The 19,176-nt window shown below is 40.4% G+C and overlaps 1 protein-coding gene across 2 annotated transcripts in view; it reads left to right on the forward strand.

The window, feature by feature from the left end:
• The window catches only part of igsf3 (immunoglobulin superfamily, member 3), a 137,203-nt gene that overhangs the window by 66,788 nt on the left and 51,239 nt on the right, over positions 1 to 19,176 (forward strand). For both annotated transcript variants that reach the window (XM_053496470.1, XM_053496471.1), the window contains exon 4: positions 17,772 to 18,191. In XM_053496470.1, the coding sequence (XP_053352445.1) occupies positions 17,772 to 18,191 (420 nt within the window). The remainder of the gene's footprint in view (positions 1 to 17,771; positions 18,192 to 19,176) is intronic.

Consider the following 19,176-nt stretch of genomic DNA (forward strand, 5'->3'; position numbering starts at 1 on the left):
ATCTACGATTCCTCCTCCCTTCCATTTACCCCGAAAGCTAAGGTGCAGCGACGGTGCGATATTCCTGCCCTGAACCGGCTGTGTGAATGCGGCTATTCACTACAGGCAATTTGGAAATGCCAGTTAACCTACACTGCATGTATTTGGACTGTAGAAGAAAATCGGAGGTACTCACAAGGCAAGCATGCAGATTACATTCACAGAGGACAGATGGTGAGAGTCGAACCTCCAACCCTGCCGGCATGAGCCAACAGTGCTAACCATTAAGCCACTGGCCAGCTAAAAAGGAAACATGTGGTACAAAAAGAGAGGGAGTATGAAGGTAAAATAAACCTTGTGATGTAATGCAAGTCTCGAAAGCAGCTGCTTAGTTGATTAATGAATCTTTAAAAGGAATGTACCAGAACTCCTATTTTGTTCCTTTTAAGTTTTAAGTAAACTATTTTGTGTCGACGTTGTTTAACACAGTGCTGCTGTTTTGCCGAAAGTTTTTGAGCAAAACCAACTATCATGATGCATGTCATGTATCACAGAAATGTCTTGAACCATCATGATATGGTGTCTTCATCATTTCTTTATCATCAACCTTACTGCACAGTTGAACTGGGCCATGAAGTCGCTGATGCTCATTCTATCTTCGGATAACTGTGATACTTCAAAAAGTGTCTCATTGCATCATTTTGCATGCTAAGTTGTATCTTTATATTGTAAGTATATCTCTGTCATTGCCATGAGCATTCCCTTTGATTACTCTCTATACTGTATACACACACATACACACACACACACACACACACCAGAAGTTTTGTTACAGATTTTATCATTTTAAATAATTGCATTAGCGAAGCTCTGTATGTGTCTTCTTTGATCTGATTATACAGTTCACATAGAGGTGCTTTCCAGTCTCCAGGCAGTGTGTAAATTTAATAGAAGCCTGTTTCTAAAAGAGAAAGCAGTAACACACTGTAATGAACTGTACCACTCCGCTCCTGTCTCTGGTGCGTTCATTGGTGATCGCATGAAAGTCATAACTATGTTGGTTTATAGTGTAATCGTTCTGCACTTCCTTTCTCTGTGATGGATTGCTTAGTGGGTAGGACATGAGCAGCTCGCAGTCAGTTTCTGAAAGGTGAAGCTTCTCTCAATTCTCTAGTGCTGGTCTATGAAATGTCTTAGCACGGACATGCTTTCAGTCAGGCACACAGTCGAAATAAGATCTAAGAAGGAGGGACTGAATAGAACTGATAAAAGGGTGTTGATTAGCTGGAGAATGTGAGAGGAAGTGTGTGTGTGTGTGTGTGTGTGTGTGTGTGTGTGTGTGTGTGTGTGTGTGTGTGTGTGTGTGTGTGACAGCTTGGGATGGATTCGGGGTAATATACAGGCAGTCATGCATAGGAAGGACTGGTTTGAGAATGAAGAAAAACAGGTGTATTAACACGATTTTAGTCGGTGTTGTAATGTGGGCTTGTGTTCTTTGTTCCTTGTTGTCTGTCCTTCATGACTTCCTGTATACACACTCACCAGAGATTTATTTATTTATTTTTTCATTTTTACAGCAGTGGATTTCTGTATCCAATGCATGAGCAGCTGGAGAGCAGTGACCTCCTCTGTGACCAAAGCTCTTCTCAGCAGCTCCATGTAACTTTAATTAAATGGTTACGGTCACGCGATCCCACTCGCTTGTTACCTCTATCTAAACAGCGTCTCTGACCACGAGTTGGCTCCCTGTCCTCCAGCACTGGTCTGTTCCTCTGACTATATACTGCAGCTAACAGAGGGAGCTGTCATTATTGCATGGATTTGGTGTGTGTTTCAGATTAATTGGATAGCGTGTAGTAATTTAGCTGCAATCACAAGTCCTGATGGAGAGTCTTATCCTCCAGCATCACGCTCCAGATGTCTAACATGCTCGCTCAAACACTCACGGGCAATAATGGGAGAATTTGGGGTTTACAGGATGCTAGACTTCACCCGCAAAAGTAGATTTTTTTCTATTTAAACCTGTTCTCATGAGCTGATGAGTTAAATGAATATATAACTGTAGTGTAGTGAAGTGCTATTTTACTCTTAGAGTTTGTCATTTCAATTAGACTCGTATTCTATTTTCTGTGTAAGTACAGTTTGTACCAGGAAAGGTCTTCTCAAAATCTTTGCTTTGTTTTATCCTCATTCTTTCCGCTTCCATTTTGAATATACAGTAGTGTGTACATGTGATGACGGGTTACAAGGCAAGGTACTAGAGGTACTATGTATAAGGTGATGTACTTTAAGTAGATGTATATGACAAGTTACAGGTATAAGGCAGAGTACTACAGGTACAGATATAGAGTTAAGTACATGTACACAAGTAAGGATAGCAGGGGTAGCTCTGTGAATAAAGTGTCGCACCGCTGATCAGGAGGTCCCTGGTTTGAGCCCTGATGCCATCAGGTTGCCACTGTTGGACCCTTAAACAAGGTCCCTCACCCCCAAGTGCTCAGATGGAATCAGATATAGATGAGCTGGCAACCCAACCCCTTAAGTACCTTTTAAGTACCTTAAATGCCAGCAATGAGTCCAGATCTGAATCCCATAGAACACCAGTGAGAGATCTCAAAACAGCAGTTGGGAGAAGGCATCCTGAATGATCTGGCACAGATTGCAAAAGAACAGTGGTCCAGATCTTCAGTAGAGAGGTATAAGAAACTCATTTGTGGTTACTAGAAGCGATGGATTTCAATTATTTTTTTCAGTGGGGTTGCTACCAAATATTAAGTTAAGGGTGCCAATAATGTTGTCCAGTGCATTTGTTTGGGTTCTGTGTGGAATTTATGTTCCATTGGCACTGCAGGCAGGTTTTCCTGTGGCCATTTTCAGAGTGGTTATGATACATGCCTTCTAATCTTGCTTGCAGAGCAACATCACCCCAAATGTTTATGACGTCTTATCTCAACATTCCACCACTATGCTGTCATCTTCAATCTTTTTTAAGTAAAAATTATCTTAACTGTTTGATTAAATCCAGTTGAATCAACATAGAACGTAGATGGTTTCTGATTTGCCTTTTTACTGACTGTGGTTGAGACCTGTATCTGATTTAAGAGCACATATACAGTAGCAGTAGCTCGAATCAGAATAGACGTGCTCAGATCCTCTGTGATTTGTACTGGTCCTAGTGTTCTGAAGAACAGCTGATCTGAGTCACATAAGCAAAAAAAATAAAATAAAAATCAATCTGATTTGGGCCTGCAGTGTAAATGTAGTCTGCATGCTTTTTTTTTTTTTTCCTCCACTAATTCTGAATCCCTTATTGTCAAGATGAAGAACAGCTGATTGTCAGGAAATACCTACCATCCAAGCGCTGTTATTTCCCTCACCTAGGCTTGTCTTTAGATTTGAATTCTCACCTAGCCAGCATGTGCTGCTAGCACTGACTTCCTCGCGCTGAATTTATTTTTCCAAGATGTTTTATCAGGTTGCTTGTGTTGTAGGAAGCTGCTGAAGTTCTTCCTCTTGATATTTTTCACAGAGCACAGTTTGCAGTCTGCTTTGCTTTGATTGCCATCATTAATCATGAAAGATGTCCAGATCGCTGTCTGTTCATGTCGTCTGTTCATTAGCCTAATAGCGTACAGTAGGCGTACATCTCGTAGTAAATGATTTTAGTGGCTGGTGATGAAGCGTATGATGATTTTAGCTAAATCAACATGGTACTTGAACGTGAACACGTAGACAGTAGTCGCTTACTGTGAGGATGTTGGTATCAGGTAACTGAAATCTGCTTTGTCGATCTTCAAACAAAAATAATAACAACATTCAGAAAGAACAACAGATTTCAGAAAGAGCTTCTGGTAAAAAAAGAAACAGTGAAGCCAACACTATGGGCTGCTTTGGTCTTAATGTTAGTATGTTGTTTTAGCTATATAAAATAAAGACTGTACATTGGTCAGAAATTTGATCTTACAGTGATATCTTTGTGTCTTACACTAAATTACCCCGAACTAGTCTAAAAAAATTTCTCTGTATGTCCAGCTAGGTTTTGCCAGCAGCATCAAGCAAAACTGGCTGGATAAAATGTAAAGAAACTTTTGCAGTACTTGGATATCTGCCTTAAGTTTAACCTGCACCATAAGTGAAATCAAAATATTGAGTAAAAGCGATGTTATTGAACAGTTATGTGCCGGTTTTAATAATTTACTTTAAAAAAGGGCTACTTTGCTCAATGTAAACAAACACCTGCACCATATTAATTAGAAAAGTTGAACTGGATATTTTTACTGGGTTAAGTTAATATTTTCATCGCTGAAATACCAGTGCTGAAGTGGTATAAGTGGATTTTAACATGCTGGAGTCGTTTTAATAATCTTTATCTGATCTACTTTTACGATTTCTCATGTGATTCACTCTCTGATTACCGAACAGCGAGTGTACAGTCTTTCGCTGATGATGAAGAGAAGTACAACTTGCCATAAATAAGGCATAAACATAAACTTTTCTATATCCTCTCTGGTCATTGATTGTAATGAAATGAAATGACGGTAGATTCAAAATCTTGCCGTGAACTAGGTGAATTTTCCAGAATTTTCTAATATTTAGCCACCAATCCAGTGGAAACCAATACCATATTAAGTCTCCAATTAAGTTGTATTAAAGAGTTTTTTTCTTTGTTGCTGGCAGACATGTACCTGGGCCTCCACCTAAAATATCATCACTGATTAAATTAAAGCTGATCAGCCTATTTTTAGCTTTGACCTTTTAGCTATTTCTACAAACCCCTTTCCCATCAACGACGGGCACTAACACTAGTAATCTATAAAGATTACAGCACGGCCGTGCCAGCGAGAGACGCGGTTTATAATTAAAGGTGTGTGGTGTTTACTCGCACTGCTCCTTTAAATAAATCAAGCTATTAAATATAAAGTTACTATGTAGGCTAGTGAATCATTAAAGCAGACCTACTGTAATGTCTAAGCTAGAGTTTTTTTTTGTTATAATAAAATAAAATCTGCATCGTGTAGCGGTGATTTGTAATTGAACTTAAATAAGATATCTTTTATTAAGCCAAAACCCAGCGTGAATGATGGGAAGTAAGACAACATTCAGCAGCTCTCACACAGGTCGACTAGGACGAGGGCCGCTCTGTTCAGGGCCAGAGCTAATAGTGCTCATTATAGAGGCCTCAATGAATTATAGATAGAAGCCTACAAAGCCCGACTGCCTCCAACATGCAGGTATCGATCCCTGTGCCAGGCTCCTTCTGAATCAGGACAGCAATGCACTATAGCAAATGAATGTCTTATAAACTCACATCAAATATTCCATTTTCAGTGATCTACTCCATCCTTCTTGCAGCTTGGATGAAGGAAATTAAGAATTCCATCTGATAATAAAAAAAAAGTTTTTCACTTTACTTTATCCCTTCGTCTGTCCTCTCTTTCTCTCTCTCTCTCTCTCTCTCTCTCTCTCTCTCTCTTTGTCTCTCTCTCTCTCTCTCTCTTTCTCTCTCTCTCCCTCCTGAGTGATCCTTTAGTTAAATCTTAAACTGATCATCTCTAATTGATCTATTGAATAAAACTAAAGTTGTTTTTTGATTGTGTGATGTCAGCAGGATTTTAATATTAGTTCTCTCTCTCTCTTTTTCTCTCGCTCACTCCATGTTCCTTTCACTTTCTCTTTCTTTTTTACTTTTAACAAACAAGTAAATATCTGAACATGTAATGAAGGCCTCTCACCTTTACTCCTTTTTGTTCTCTCTCTCTCACTTTCATTATCACTCTTCTTTTTACTTTCTCTCCTGATCTTGCTCTCTTTCCTTCTCCCTCTTTCTCTTCCTCATTCTCTGCCTATATCACACTCTTTCTCACACACTCATCTTTATCAAGCTCACTCTTGCTACTTGTGATTCACTCGGAGGTAGACAAAGACGATGAGCGTGTCTTGGAAGGCCAGCTGTTGAGTGTTTTATTATGCATGGGGACCCTGCCGAGCGAACACCTCTCATCTGTCCTCTGAGGCCCTTGCCCACTGTAACAAGCTCGCAACCTATTACGTCAGGGAGCAGGACCGCTCGGAGCTCCTCCATATGTACCGAGCATGCGTATCCACTCCAATATTAAATTAAATAAAGCATTCCTTTGATGTGTGTAATGCAGACTTGATGAAGCACACACTGCCTTCTTCACACATAGACCCAGGAATATTACAGAGTCAGCCATATTAGATGTTCCATTCAAAAACCTCACTTAACTTCCTGAGTTTGGCAAGAACCTATTTCAAAACAAATCTCATCAGATCTATTTTTCAGCACCCCTTCATTCTGGTCCTTGTTGTGGTGGATCCAGTCCTGTCCCTGGAATACACTCTAGTTTGTGTACCTCTACATCACATGCCGCCATGCACACACATTCACAAACTCTTTCACACTGAGGGGCAATATTTAGCATAGCCAGTCAAGTGTCCAGCATGTTTTTGTTTTGGTTTTTCATTTGGAGATGGAAGGAAACCAGAGAACCCAGATAAACCTCTCAAAAATCGGAGACGTGTACAAAACTCGACAGAGACAGTAGACTAACAGTAGATCAGAATCAAATCAGGGACTGTGCCACCTCATGACAAAATCTGTATAAGGGGGAGAGAAACCAGAGAGAACAACAGCACAAGCTACCTGCAAATTAGCTGCAGAGTTTTATGCATTTCATGCAGCTGCATTAATGTCACGAGTTCTCATTTGTTTATAACCAAGAAGTGAAATGTGACTTCAGTGTGGGTGAGAAAGATATTCATAAGCTGAAACTGGAACATCTTGCTGCATAACTTCAGTTGATTACAGTCCACTTGTGTACAGGATTGATGTTTATTTCTCATCTTTTCTTTTCTCTGCCTCCTCATTGACTATGCTTGTTCAGGTTTATGCTTGGAAAGTAGACCAATACTTTGTAACTTATAAATATAATTGTTGTGGAGAAAGTTATCATTTTGGACTAGTATTTGTATTCCTGTTCTTCTACAATGCTCAACGTACATTAGTATATACAGTATATGCTTGCTTTCCTTCCAGCGAAGCCTTTTTAATCTTCTTCAGTGTGATTTACTACTTGTGCTTCTGAAGTGAGCAGATTACACACAAAAAGGTTGCCATTTCAGAAGGTTGAAATGATTAAGCTGCATCAAGCAAATAAAAAACAACTAAGGAGATTTTAAACTATTGGAATTGGGTTAATATTCAACACATTACAACTTTGAAGGACTGTGCTGAACTGTTAGCTTTGTAGAAGAAATGTGATTGGGAAAAAAAAAAACATGGATAGAGATAACTTAAACACATGGTGAAGTTGCATGATAAAAAAAACAACATTTCCATGCGCACACACTTTGATGAGAACTCTTGAGACTTATCAGAATAAGGGTTTGGATTTACTTAAAGAGGAGCATAAAGGTTGGACTTTGGATAAGTGGAAAAAGGTCACATGATCTGATGTCTCCAGATTAACCCTATTCCAGAGAGATGGAAAGCGACACACTCATCATGCATAGTGGCCATTGTGCAAGCCTCTTGGTTCAAACCAGCTACATACATTAAAATGCAATAAAATGAAGTTGCAATAAAATGAAGTCAGCTGATGACCTGAATGAACAGATTATCAGGCAATGGAGTTTTTCTTCCCTGATGGCACAGGCATATTCTAGGACTCAAATTGTGAAATAGTGGTTTTGGAAGCATGAGGAGTTATTTTGACACATGAACAGACCACCAGACGGTGTGCTGTGATCAAAGCTAAAGGTGACTGAATTAAACCTTAGAGTGTACAACTTTTTTCATTGGTCAGCCAAGGTGTGCATGTTACACCTGACCTGTGAAGGTGTGCTGTGCTATCCGGCATCAAGACATTACCAGTAGATTCTTTGTAAGACCTTTTTTGTCCTTCACATCCCACAGATGCTACATCTGACTGAGATCGGGAATATTTGCAGTCCTCAAAGTCATCACTTTGAACTTTGTTATGTTCCTCATACCATTCCTGGACAATTTTGCAGTGCATTCTGTGCTTTTGAAAGAAATGGTTGTTGGGGAATTGATACATGTCAATAAAACGTCTGCATGAATGCAAGGGCCCAGCAGAACATTCCTTTGGGTATCATATTGTATCCACATGCTTTTTTCATTTCAATAGTGCATCCGGGTGCCATCGCTTCCCCAGGTCCGCGATGCACATGCATCCAGCCATTTACGGAGAAAATATTACCTCGTTCTGATGCAGTATGGTTCAGGTCTAATGGTCATGCTTGCACACATTTCCTGCTTCTAAAGTTGCTGCCTTGTATATTTAACCCCTCAATAGGGGCCATTATAATGAGGTAATCAGTGTTACTTACCACAATGGTCAGTGTGAATGTATGTAGGATGTGTGAGTCCACTCATCTGGCATGAGAGCATTTGATGTTTCCACAGTGTGTCTGTATACGAGTAGAGTTTTAAATGTGGTCTGATTTTAAGTGGTGATGTCCCCACTTCAGAGACTGAATAAGTGCCCTTCAGTAAAGTGGAATGACACAATTTACACCATTTCCTCACAGAGCAAAACCCAATTACTGCTCCTTCATTGGGTTCATATACTCTGACCTTAATCGTCAGGAGAAAATGAAACGGTAGTGTTCAAAAGGGAGCAAGGCAATACCGGAGAAGAGACTCCTTTCCCGTTTCACTGTATTCAGTATTTCAAAAAGTAATTAGCAAAAGTCATTATCTATCTATCCTTAACAATGGAAGTGTGTGTGATTATCTCTAATTAGATTGAGAGTGAAGAGAAGTCTGGTGTGAATTCCACCAACAAACACACCGAGTCCACTATGGAAGAAGAATGGACTCCATGTCCACTGTACCCTGCCTTTCATACTTGACTCTTAAAAACGTGGCTAATTCTTTCGAGTCAGTGTGTAGAAAATGTGAGATGTATGTGGAGAGTATTAAATATCCCCATTAAAGAATGTAAACAACTTCCCCTCTGTTACCTCGCTATTTCTTAATGGCTAGACTTTAAATAACCAAGAGCATCCTCTTGTTTTGGAGCATTCCAGGTTTTCAGAAAGAAAGAAAAAGTAGCTTCTAAGAAGCATTCTTGATGAAGCATAAAAATGCCATTAGCTAAACCTGACAGTTTGTATTTTCAGCTGTAAATGAAAAGCACTGAGATGCAACACTGCTGTGTTCAAATGCTTTGTACACAAACATAATATCACTTTTTACCCCCAGTTCTGTCTAAAGACTTTGCTTTCATTTACTTCTTACTTTGTCCTTGATCATGTCTTTTTCATTTCTGCCCTGTCTCTTCTTCATTGCATACCTTTGTCCTGTAAACATGAATGTTGTTTGGTGTGTGTGTGTGAATGTCTTTGTCGGCACACATGCACAAGCTCGTGCCGTCTGTCTGTATCAGTTAAGCAGTGCTGCTAAGGGAAAGTGTACAGAGGTTACACAGTACCTGGCTGAGCGTTAGTCCTAGTGAGAGGACGGTGCACATCGAATGACCCTGAGTAGAGCCAGAGTTCAACAGCAGAGCCTCCACATGCCCCAAACTCTGCTCGCCTGCAACGCCTCCACCCAATCACTCACCTAGGACGTAGCCGTCTCCACGTCTCTGTGCACTAAATGTCACCTCAGTGGGCAGCAAGGGAGTTTATTCATTTCCAGTTAAATCCAGAATCACATTTATCATCCTCATCCCAAAACTGGAATTAGGACAGCAGGAGGGGGCATATTAGGGTTGGGTCAGGACACCGTTCTAAAAGGGTAATATAAAAATGATTAGTCATTCTACATCACTGATGCTCATTACATGATTCTCATCCCCCCGAGGTTTCAGATTGAACTTTCTTTAACAACATGATGAAACTGGTAACTGTGATAGCTGTCATCTTCCCCTGATACCACTCTTGATGTAATAATTGAATGGGTTGCACGAGTTTTAAATTATGCCAGCTTGATTTGAGTGTTTCCAATAGGAAAGTGTGGCACCTGCCCCCTAATGGGCTTTGAAAGTACTGCAGGTGAGCTTACCGCTATGATTAAAGTGCATGTACTGTACAGAGCCAATGAATTGCACTAACCCACTGATGTGCCTAAAATAGGTCACTTACAACATCGTTCTTTTGGCTGGTCCCATTGCTACAGCACACCACCCGATCTGCATATTTTTTTTGGAACAGGTTTTTATGGCCTTTCCTGATGCAATTAAAAAGAATCCAGGCTTGGGACCAGCAATTAGGACCCCCTGCAACCTAATGGCTGGGTTCGGGACACTGGCTGAGAGCTAAACCCTTAATGTAATAAAAACTTATAAAAAACTTATTAAAATTTATTTATTTATTTATTTTTATTATTATTTTTTTTTTTTCAATCTTATTTGTTAGTCAGAGTTGTGATTAAATGTTTGAGTGGAGCCCAGAAGATTTTTAAGTTTCAACTTGGGTGGGGTGGTGGCCTTCTGTAATTTGGAAAAGGCTATGATAGGAGGAGTTAAAATGTATAAACTATGAATCTAGTTTTAGGTTTAATAAAATAATTTTTTTTTTTTATATATATACAAAGTATTTTCCTGCAGCAGTCTGCAATCTGTTCCTCTTTCTGTGTTATCCCGGATGTGAAGACCTATTTTTTTCCCCTACGTGAATTTTGTAAACCTGAATTTAAAGACTCAAATTTTCTCAACCTGAATTTGTGAGGTTTAAAAAATTCAATCATTTTTATTGCAACTAGTTTTTGTTTAGTTGTAATTCAACATTCTATTTTGCTTTGAAGAATTTTTGCAGTTATATTTCTATTCGTATGGAATTAGGAAATTAAGTAACAACAACAATAGTCTGTTGTTATTTATTGCATTTACAAAAACTTTTAAGCACCATGGAGTGTCTCTCATAAAGACCCTCCTGGAAAAACAGGACTAAAACTGCTGCTGAAGATTATGCAGAAGATTGTTCGTTTAGAGTTTTAGAGTTTTTTTTTTTTTTCTTTTCTAAATGTTTGCCCCACAGCTGTAGCTTGTGTTGTGTACCATGTTTATATATGACCAATACCTATATTTGAGTCTCAGATGGACTTGTGGTTGATGTGTGGTGTTTGTGTGTGTGCATGTTTGTTGTGTGTGTGCACCTGTGGCAGTGCCAGAGGCGAGTTTTGGCTGCACTCACAGAGGGAAGACTTCGCTTTATGTTACAACAAGGAGGCCAAGTGCTTGGCTTTCGTAATGTCACGATTAAAGAGTCTGTCTCCCTTTCTTCTCGTCCTTTCTTCTCTCCTCTGTGGGCGTAGAGGAGGTTAGCTCCTTAGAACTTTGCATCTATTACAGAATGAGGGACTTGAGGGAAATGTGGATACTTTCAGAAAGCAGGTCTCATCTTTCTATGCCACACTGCTAACATCTCCTAGGAAAAATGTGTGTAATGATGGTGTGGAAGAACAGCCTCAGTAATATGGTGCAGATGTACTCAGCTACTAGCACATCATATACCGTGTGTGCAGCTTTAATGAGCATGTTCTCGTTGTAGATGTTGCCTCAGATTCCTTCTTTTTTTTTTCTGTCCATACTGCTCTATTGTCCATCATCAGCGAGTTTTTACCTGCAGAACTGCTGCAAATGTTGTTGTTTTCCCGTGCTATTCTGTATACTCTAGAGACTGTCGTGTGTGAAAAGCTCAGGAGATCAGTCATTTCTGAAAATCCTTAACCAGCTAGTCTGCCACCAACATCCATGCCAAAGTTAAAGGTAACATTTCGATGTTTTATAAAAATATTGACAGAAGCTGTTGAATTGTATCTGCATGATGTTGCTTTGCTTTTGCATGATTGCCTTTTGCACAAGTTCATGAATGAGCAGGTGTACAGATGTTCCTAAGAAAGTGACCAATGAACACACCAAGTTTGTTCACCCTTTCTTCTCGGATGCATTTGTAGCAGAAATAAATGTATAATGTCATTTGCGAGGTATGCATCATAGGAAGTGCTCTGAGATCGAGTATCAGGATGCTTGGCTATAAATTACAGGAGGAAAGACACTTATAATAACATGGGAATTCTTCATTGATGCAGTGCATGTGATTGTTCAGGCCCGTGTGTATGTGAAAACGAATGGAATTAAAGAAAAGGGACAGAAATAAATATGCTGATGGGTGGCGAGAGCTAACAGGGCATACAGGAAGGGCTGTGGTTTTAACTAATGATTAGTGCACTGATTCCCCAAATGCACAGAAGATCCACATGCTGCTTTGTTTTGCACCATCCAGTCTTTACATCGTCACCACACTTCTGAATGGAGGAAATGATGCTGAAAGGGTGTTTTTGTTTGGGAAAGGGGAGGGGACGCCACCTTCCACTCTCTTCTAATTGTTTAATTAATCCTTAACACATTTGCATTAACTGTGGGATTATGGTAATTGACAGGCCATTTTCGTCACTGCATGCGATTGATATTGTAATGGAGATGAGCAGGGTTAACTCTCAGTGTGCACCGGAGTGGGAAGCCTCATTTGCTTCCACTTCAGGAGAATGGATGGATTACTTTTTTTAGCTTGTTGTCTTAAATCAGCTGCATACTGTAGCTAAATGATTTCTAATGCCTGATAAAAAAAGGCACAAGGCAGATGAAGACCCGCTGTATGGAAAGTAGGAGAAAAGCTGATTTTCAGCTCTGCAGATGAAAAGAATTAGCTGTTAATGACATCTGAAGTGCAATAGCATTTTTACCTAACAGAAAGATTGAAGAGGAATTAGGAACATATGCTTTTATTTATTTGCGGGAGAGAGGAATTTGCTTTATGACAGCCAGTTGGGTATCAAACATTGTGGGAGGAAGTAAACGGATGTTTATTAAGGGACGTTTCTCGACACAGTGTATTCACACCATGTTTAGTGACTGTTTTATCCTGGTCAGCGTCAAGGTTGAATCACAGCTAGACAGTTGATTCATGTCAGTTTGATTTTGGGGCATTCCGATTCGTACTTATTCAATGTATCTCAAGCAGCTATAGTTCTTACAAGTATTAAAAACTATAAAAAGTATATAATATTCATTGGAATGCCGTGTAACTTGTGTTTTTCTGTCGGTCTTCTGTGCCACACCCCAGTTCAGCAGGTGGAGGTATTGCACCAACTCCCCATAACCTTAAGTAGGAGAAGAAGAAAAAGAAGAAGCAATACTTTCAAAAAATAAAAAATACAGAAAATGGAAGCAGTTTGTATTTTCTGCAGGAGAGTGTAGTTAATTAATCGATTTATTGATTGAAATTAAGTGAATTAATCAAATACAGATCAATTAAATTGCATAATCGATTAAATCACACAGCACTAGTCAGGAGCAGTGTGGTTTAAATGACTTCATTATTTATATTTTAGCAAATTAAACAAATTGAATGTTCAGGCAGGTACATGATAAGTGGAACTAGACAGGGCTGGTCATATTTCCTGTGGGATCAGGAGTTTAAGTTTGATTACAAAACAGTCATGCTTATCTAGCTATAGCAAAACCACTTCATAAAATTCCTTCTTTATCCCTATGAATAAAAAGCATCCTTATAGGGCAGTGTGGCTGAAACGTTAAGGCTCTGGGTTACTGATCGGAAGGTCGGGGTTTCGGACACCAGCACCATTAAGTTGCCTCCGTTAAACCCCAAAGCAAGGCTCTTAACCCTATCTGCTCCAGCTGCGCTGTATGCTGACGGACCCTGCACTCTGACCCCAGCTTCCTAACAGGGATACGTGAAAATCATCACTTCACTGTTCTGTAAGATACATGTGATAATAATTGAACCTTAATCTCACTCTTAATAAACTAATCAGTCTAATCTGTCTCTATTTTTACGTGAATTCCCTGTATTACCCCCCATAGTGTTGCAAAAGATGCTGCAATATGAACATGCTGCACATCCTGGCATCTAGGCATCTGACTTATCTCTAAGATGTAGCCTTGGCCACACATCACATACAGCTCAGTGCCACTGTGTAGATTGGGGTCACAGAGCAATTGGCGTTTGCAGAATTTGGAAAAATCGTCATGAAGGCAGAAGATCGTATCTAGTTGTGGAATGCGTTCTTTCACCTGCAAACTACATGGGGTTACAGAGAAAACAACTTTCATTTTGAAGCTCATGAACTGAATTCTGAACAGTCCTTTATTCCAATCAGTCTGAAAGCGCATTCGGCTACTCCCTTCCCTGCCTCCGGGTCAGGGCACATCTCCCAGACAAATTCCACATCACCAAAGTGCGAGATAAACGGGTCCCTTATCTCTGGAACTGATAAATGTTACTGACCCTGAGACAAAATGGTGTTCGCTGACGGAGGAAGGGAAAGTTGCTGTGAAATGAAGGTTGTTTACTGGTGCCTTTTGATTTTACACCGATTATACCAAAACTAATTTTATGTTCGTTCACCGTTTAGGGAATTCTCTGTAACCTAACACGTTTTAGGAAAAAGAGTGTATGTTACTCTGGTTTGTGTGTACAACATAGTCGGAGCTTGAGCTTCTTTGGTTTCAAATGAAATTGGATTGTTAGAAAAAGAGAGATTTGCTCCAGGCCTTAGATCACTGACATGCTTTTAGGGGTATGAGTAATTCTCATTGAGATAATGTCTTTGGTTTGTCCCCAAGGCTGTTAGCCTCACTAATGTCTTGGCCTGAATGCAGAAGGCTTCGCTCTGGCTGAACTCACTTTCCGGAAGCCTGGCATGGCAGAGGAAACCTTAGCATCGATAGCAAAAGTTGTTTGATGTCCTCTATTGCTCAAGGAGTTGGGAATTTCGACTTTAGCGTTGGCATGGAAACAGCAGGCCGTTTCTGCTTGGCTCTTGTTGGGAAGTTGTTATGGTAACAAACTCTTCTTTCTCTTTTTTTCCCCTCCCCTTTATTTTTGTGGAGTACTATCTCTGATGTGTTGGTAGTGAGCTGCAGACTCGTGCCTCTCGGGGTTAGTGGAATACCTGGTTAAATGATGCTTACTGATTTCAGGCCTTTCCTTATTTGGATGGAATGCTCATCAAGTGTCCCTGGTGTGGGCGGACTGTTGGCTTTGCTGTATTGGAACGATGAGAATTGTTCTAGTCCTTGCCCACGCATACTTGCGCGCACACACACACAGAACGCCTTCACATATGAATGTGTTATGAGGCAATAGCCCTTCTCGTCTCCCTGACTCTGGTAGTAACAGTGAGTGCAGAGATTTAACACAATCAGATTGATCAGGTTTAAAACTGTTCGTTCGTTCTCTCAGACCAGTTCTTTGTGAAAGGGAGTTTCAGCCTTTTGCATTCCTCTTACCTACATAGGAGGGTTGCTAGCTACGTTTTCGTTCCCCAATTTTGGACAGTATTGTGTTGTGATTATTGTCAGGGCTTTTAGACCTGCTTTGTTACTCACTGGACTTTTTGACCAAAACTTTTGTACCGATTTGTTTAATTTTCCCTCCTTTTATTAAGAACATTTTCATTTCTATAAATCTAAACATTTAAATCTATTGTGCTACTTGTAGGTGTGTTCTTAGCAGAATTGTCCTTTATTGAGATATTAAATGTCATGCTAATGTCTTTGTTTTGATCTAATACCTTTCCATATGCTTACCGCAAGGATTTTTTAGTATTTACAGAAAAATATAACATTAAAAAAACAAGTCCACTAATTCATTACAATGTGCTTTTTGTGTCTGTCTGTCTGTCTCTCCTTCTTTCTGCTCTTATTGTCATCTAATTTCATCTGCAGTGTGTAGCTTTGTCACTCCACCTCCTTCAAGCCATCTGCCTCCTTCAGGCCAACTTTCAAAATCTGAGAGCAAAGTGGAGTTTGAATAATTGAGAACACAAGTGCTTTCTCACTCACACACACACAGAAACACACACACACACACACCTGCATGTTTGCGGGTGAATGCTAGTGTTCTCGGATATACATTCCTTTCAGCAGCCACCACCAGCTTTAAAAGCTTAACCTCAAGCACGGCTTCTCTGTGCTTTTAAAGAGGATCTGTGGTTGACGATGACCTCGTTGAGCTCAAACAACAAATCATGACACACATTAATGCTTTTAATGCAGTTGGCTATCGACAAGTCGTGAATAAGCAACCTCAGTGGAAGTGAAGTCTGCGTCTGATATACCGGATGAATTTGGATGGTAAAATCTATGCTTCTTTAAAAGAGGCTGTGCTCTAAAAGCACTCAAACACTGACACCACGTTTTACTCGGTCTCCCTTTCTCATCTGCTCCGTAAGCTTTTCCATCATCGCAGTCAAGTTTCCATTATTTTAGTAGTTTGAGAGATTGACTAAAGTGAGTTTGATAACTTTAACCTCTGTGCGGAATTCACAATGACTTTCTGGATTTCATTTTTTTTTTCAGTATGTTTTTGGTTGTCGTTGTTGTTGAAATGTCCATTTTTCCTGAGTGATCCTTCAGTGGTCTTAAACTTATTATCTCTAATTGACTTATTAAATAAAACCAGTTGAAAGTTGTTCAGCAGGATCTCTCTCTCTATCTCTCTCTCTCTCTCTCTTACTCTCTCTAAGATTATCCCAATACAGGTCTGAAACAGACTGTAACATAACACGTGTTTTTCATGTCAGATTATGCAATAAAAATCCTCAAACAACAGACTCTCGATTAAAGGAAATCACTTACATCATCAACCAGGGATTGTTGATAAATAGGGTCATGCCACAGACACTGCTGGTACAGTAGCAGCAGTAGTGCCACTGGGTAAAAGTGGACAACTTGGAAGGATTTACTTCTGCGTGAGGTTGTACAGGACCGGAAAAAAAACCTACAATAGAGACCTGGCTTATGTTTGTTCACAATCCTTTTCTGCTTCTCTGACACACACACGATGCATTGTGAAAGAGAGTTATCTACATGATTCAGTAACTTTTTCTGAATTATATCACAGTAGAATAGAATTCTTAAATCAGAAGCTGTGTATTACATTTTTGTAACAGCAGCTCTTCGGTGGCAAGGAAAAACTCTGAGATAACAATAGGAAGAAAATACCATGAGAGGAACCAGAGTCGACAAAAAACATGGTGATAACGTGGGTGTGTTAGGCAGCTGGAAGTTCAGTGTAACAGGAAAGATGTTTAAGTTGATACGAAGTCCACTTTTATCATTGGAGGCTCGGGTACGAAACTGTTTGTGGAAATTTCAGTCCTGAACTATTGAGCGACTACAGTCACAAGTCATCAGAGGACAGCTGCCTGCATTAGCTGTTACGATAACATTATATTATTCTGTAGCACTTGTTTTCTAGAAAGCGAAAGAATTGCTTTTCAAGAAGGCAAATTACAGTAGATACCAAGCCATACTGTTGAACATGTTTTGAACAGTGTTCTTGTACACAGCAGGTAAGCTCATTCTTGCAAGATGACTGAGCAGGTGGTGATGAATGAATAAGCGGACCCACCAGGCTTCAGCTCTTACAGCTAAAATAATTGAAGCTATCTGCGTGGGAATATGTAGTGAATACTGAGGAGCTAAACGGTTGTGCCTTGGATTAGCACAAAACACATGACAGCGATGTAGAGGATATTAAATATGTATTATTAAGGGCAAAGGGGAACGAGGTTTTTCAGTTGAGACTGTTTCTTGGAAAGTCAGTAAGGGGTTTTATTTTTCTGAGGTGATGAACAGTAATAATAACAAGGTTAAGTTCGACTGCCAGAGGAATTCTGATTAAATTTGAATGCATGTCAGAATGTGAGTGAATAATCTTTGTAATTGTAATTGTCCACGTCTCTAACATTCTCTCTCCTTCCTCCCCCGCAGTGATTCCAGACACGCTGTCTGTGACTTCGCCCACCCAGACTCTGTCCAAAGTGGAAGGGGACACGCTACTGTTGAACTGTGAAGTGACGCGTCAAACCTCTCAGCACACACACATTGCAGTTGGCTGGTACGCGCGGTCCTTGGACGAGCCGTCCGGCCCACCGAGGGACCTCGTCACCCTGACGCGGGATATGGTGCTGAGGCCTGGGATGTCCTACCGCCAGCGTCTGACCTCCGGAGACGTTCGGCTGGACAAGACGAGCAGCACATCCTACCGACTCACCATCTATAGCCTACAGCCCACAGATCAGGGCCAATATTACTGCGAGGCGTCAGAGTGGATCCAGGACCCTGACCGTTCTTGGATCGCCATGACACGCAAACAGTCTGAAAAGAGTGTGGTCAAAGTTCAGCCCACAGGTGAGTGCCGTCTCTCTCTCTCTCTCTCTCTCTCTCATAGGGATCTTAAACTTTTAATGTCCAATGTTTTTTCTCATTTCCCAATTTGGATACACATATCTGTGTATTTCAGGGTTGCACAAGATTTCCAATGAATATGACGCCATTCTTTGTTGCACAATACCCCTATGCATTGGCTTTCCATCTCCCACATAGATCATGGCAGATTTGGAAAACTATCGAACAGGCTTTCTTCATCAGATCGATTCTGTCGTGCCTGAACACAGCCACAGATCAGCTGACACCATGCAGATGTAGATCCAGTTTCAGGCTGTTATATGCTGTGTACTGATCGCTATCTGAAATTAAGCTCATTACCAGCCTCGTAGGAAGCCAACAGTCAATCCTCTTAACACTGTCCTCTGGGTAAAAGTTTATCCAAGGTCTGTGCACTAGCGCATCATTCCATCTCACTGACACGGGTTGTGATTTAGAAGGTTGTCATGTAGAGTGTAGTCAAGACTGGCCTGTGGAAAACGAACAGTCTTAAGTCTCCCTGGCCATGCTTGTGGAATAATAATGAAAAACAAAATATCCACAAGCCTTTAGAGAAGTGAATTATTATTAATTATTATTTTTTTCTTCTACATCCTATACAATTCAGATTTATTACTACAATTGGACTGTATAATGAGTCTCCACTATCTCTCGTCACAGTCCATTTCAAGCCAGTCAAGTGTCTTGCCCGTGCACCTTTGTCCCCCCTTGGTGAAGACACGGTGTTGTAGCGGATGTAGGTCTTCACTGTGCTCAATCTCAAGGCGGTAACTCAATCTTAGAGCTCTGCCGCCCAGCAGCTTGATGGGAATGAAAGGTGACAGCATACCTCCTCATCAAACACACAGCAAGATGGGATGTCTATAACGCCACGTTACCGGCTACTCGAGACTTCAATTAATAGATGTGCGATTGGAGAAGAGAAAAGTGAACTAGGCCACGTGGCTCT

The sequence above is a fragment of the Clarias gariepinus genome, chromosome 5 (genome assembly GCF_024256425.1).
Source record: "Clarias gariepinus isolate MV-2021 ecotype Netherlands chromosome 5, CGAR_prim_01v2, whole genome shotgun sequence".
Taxonomy (NCBI): Eukaryota; Metazoa; Chordata; class Actinopteri; order Siluriformes; family Clariidae; genus Clarias; species Clarias gariepinus.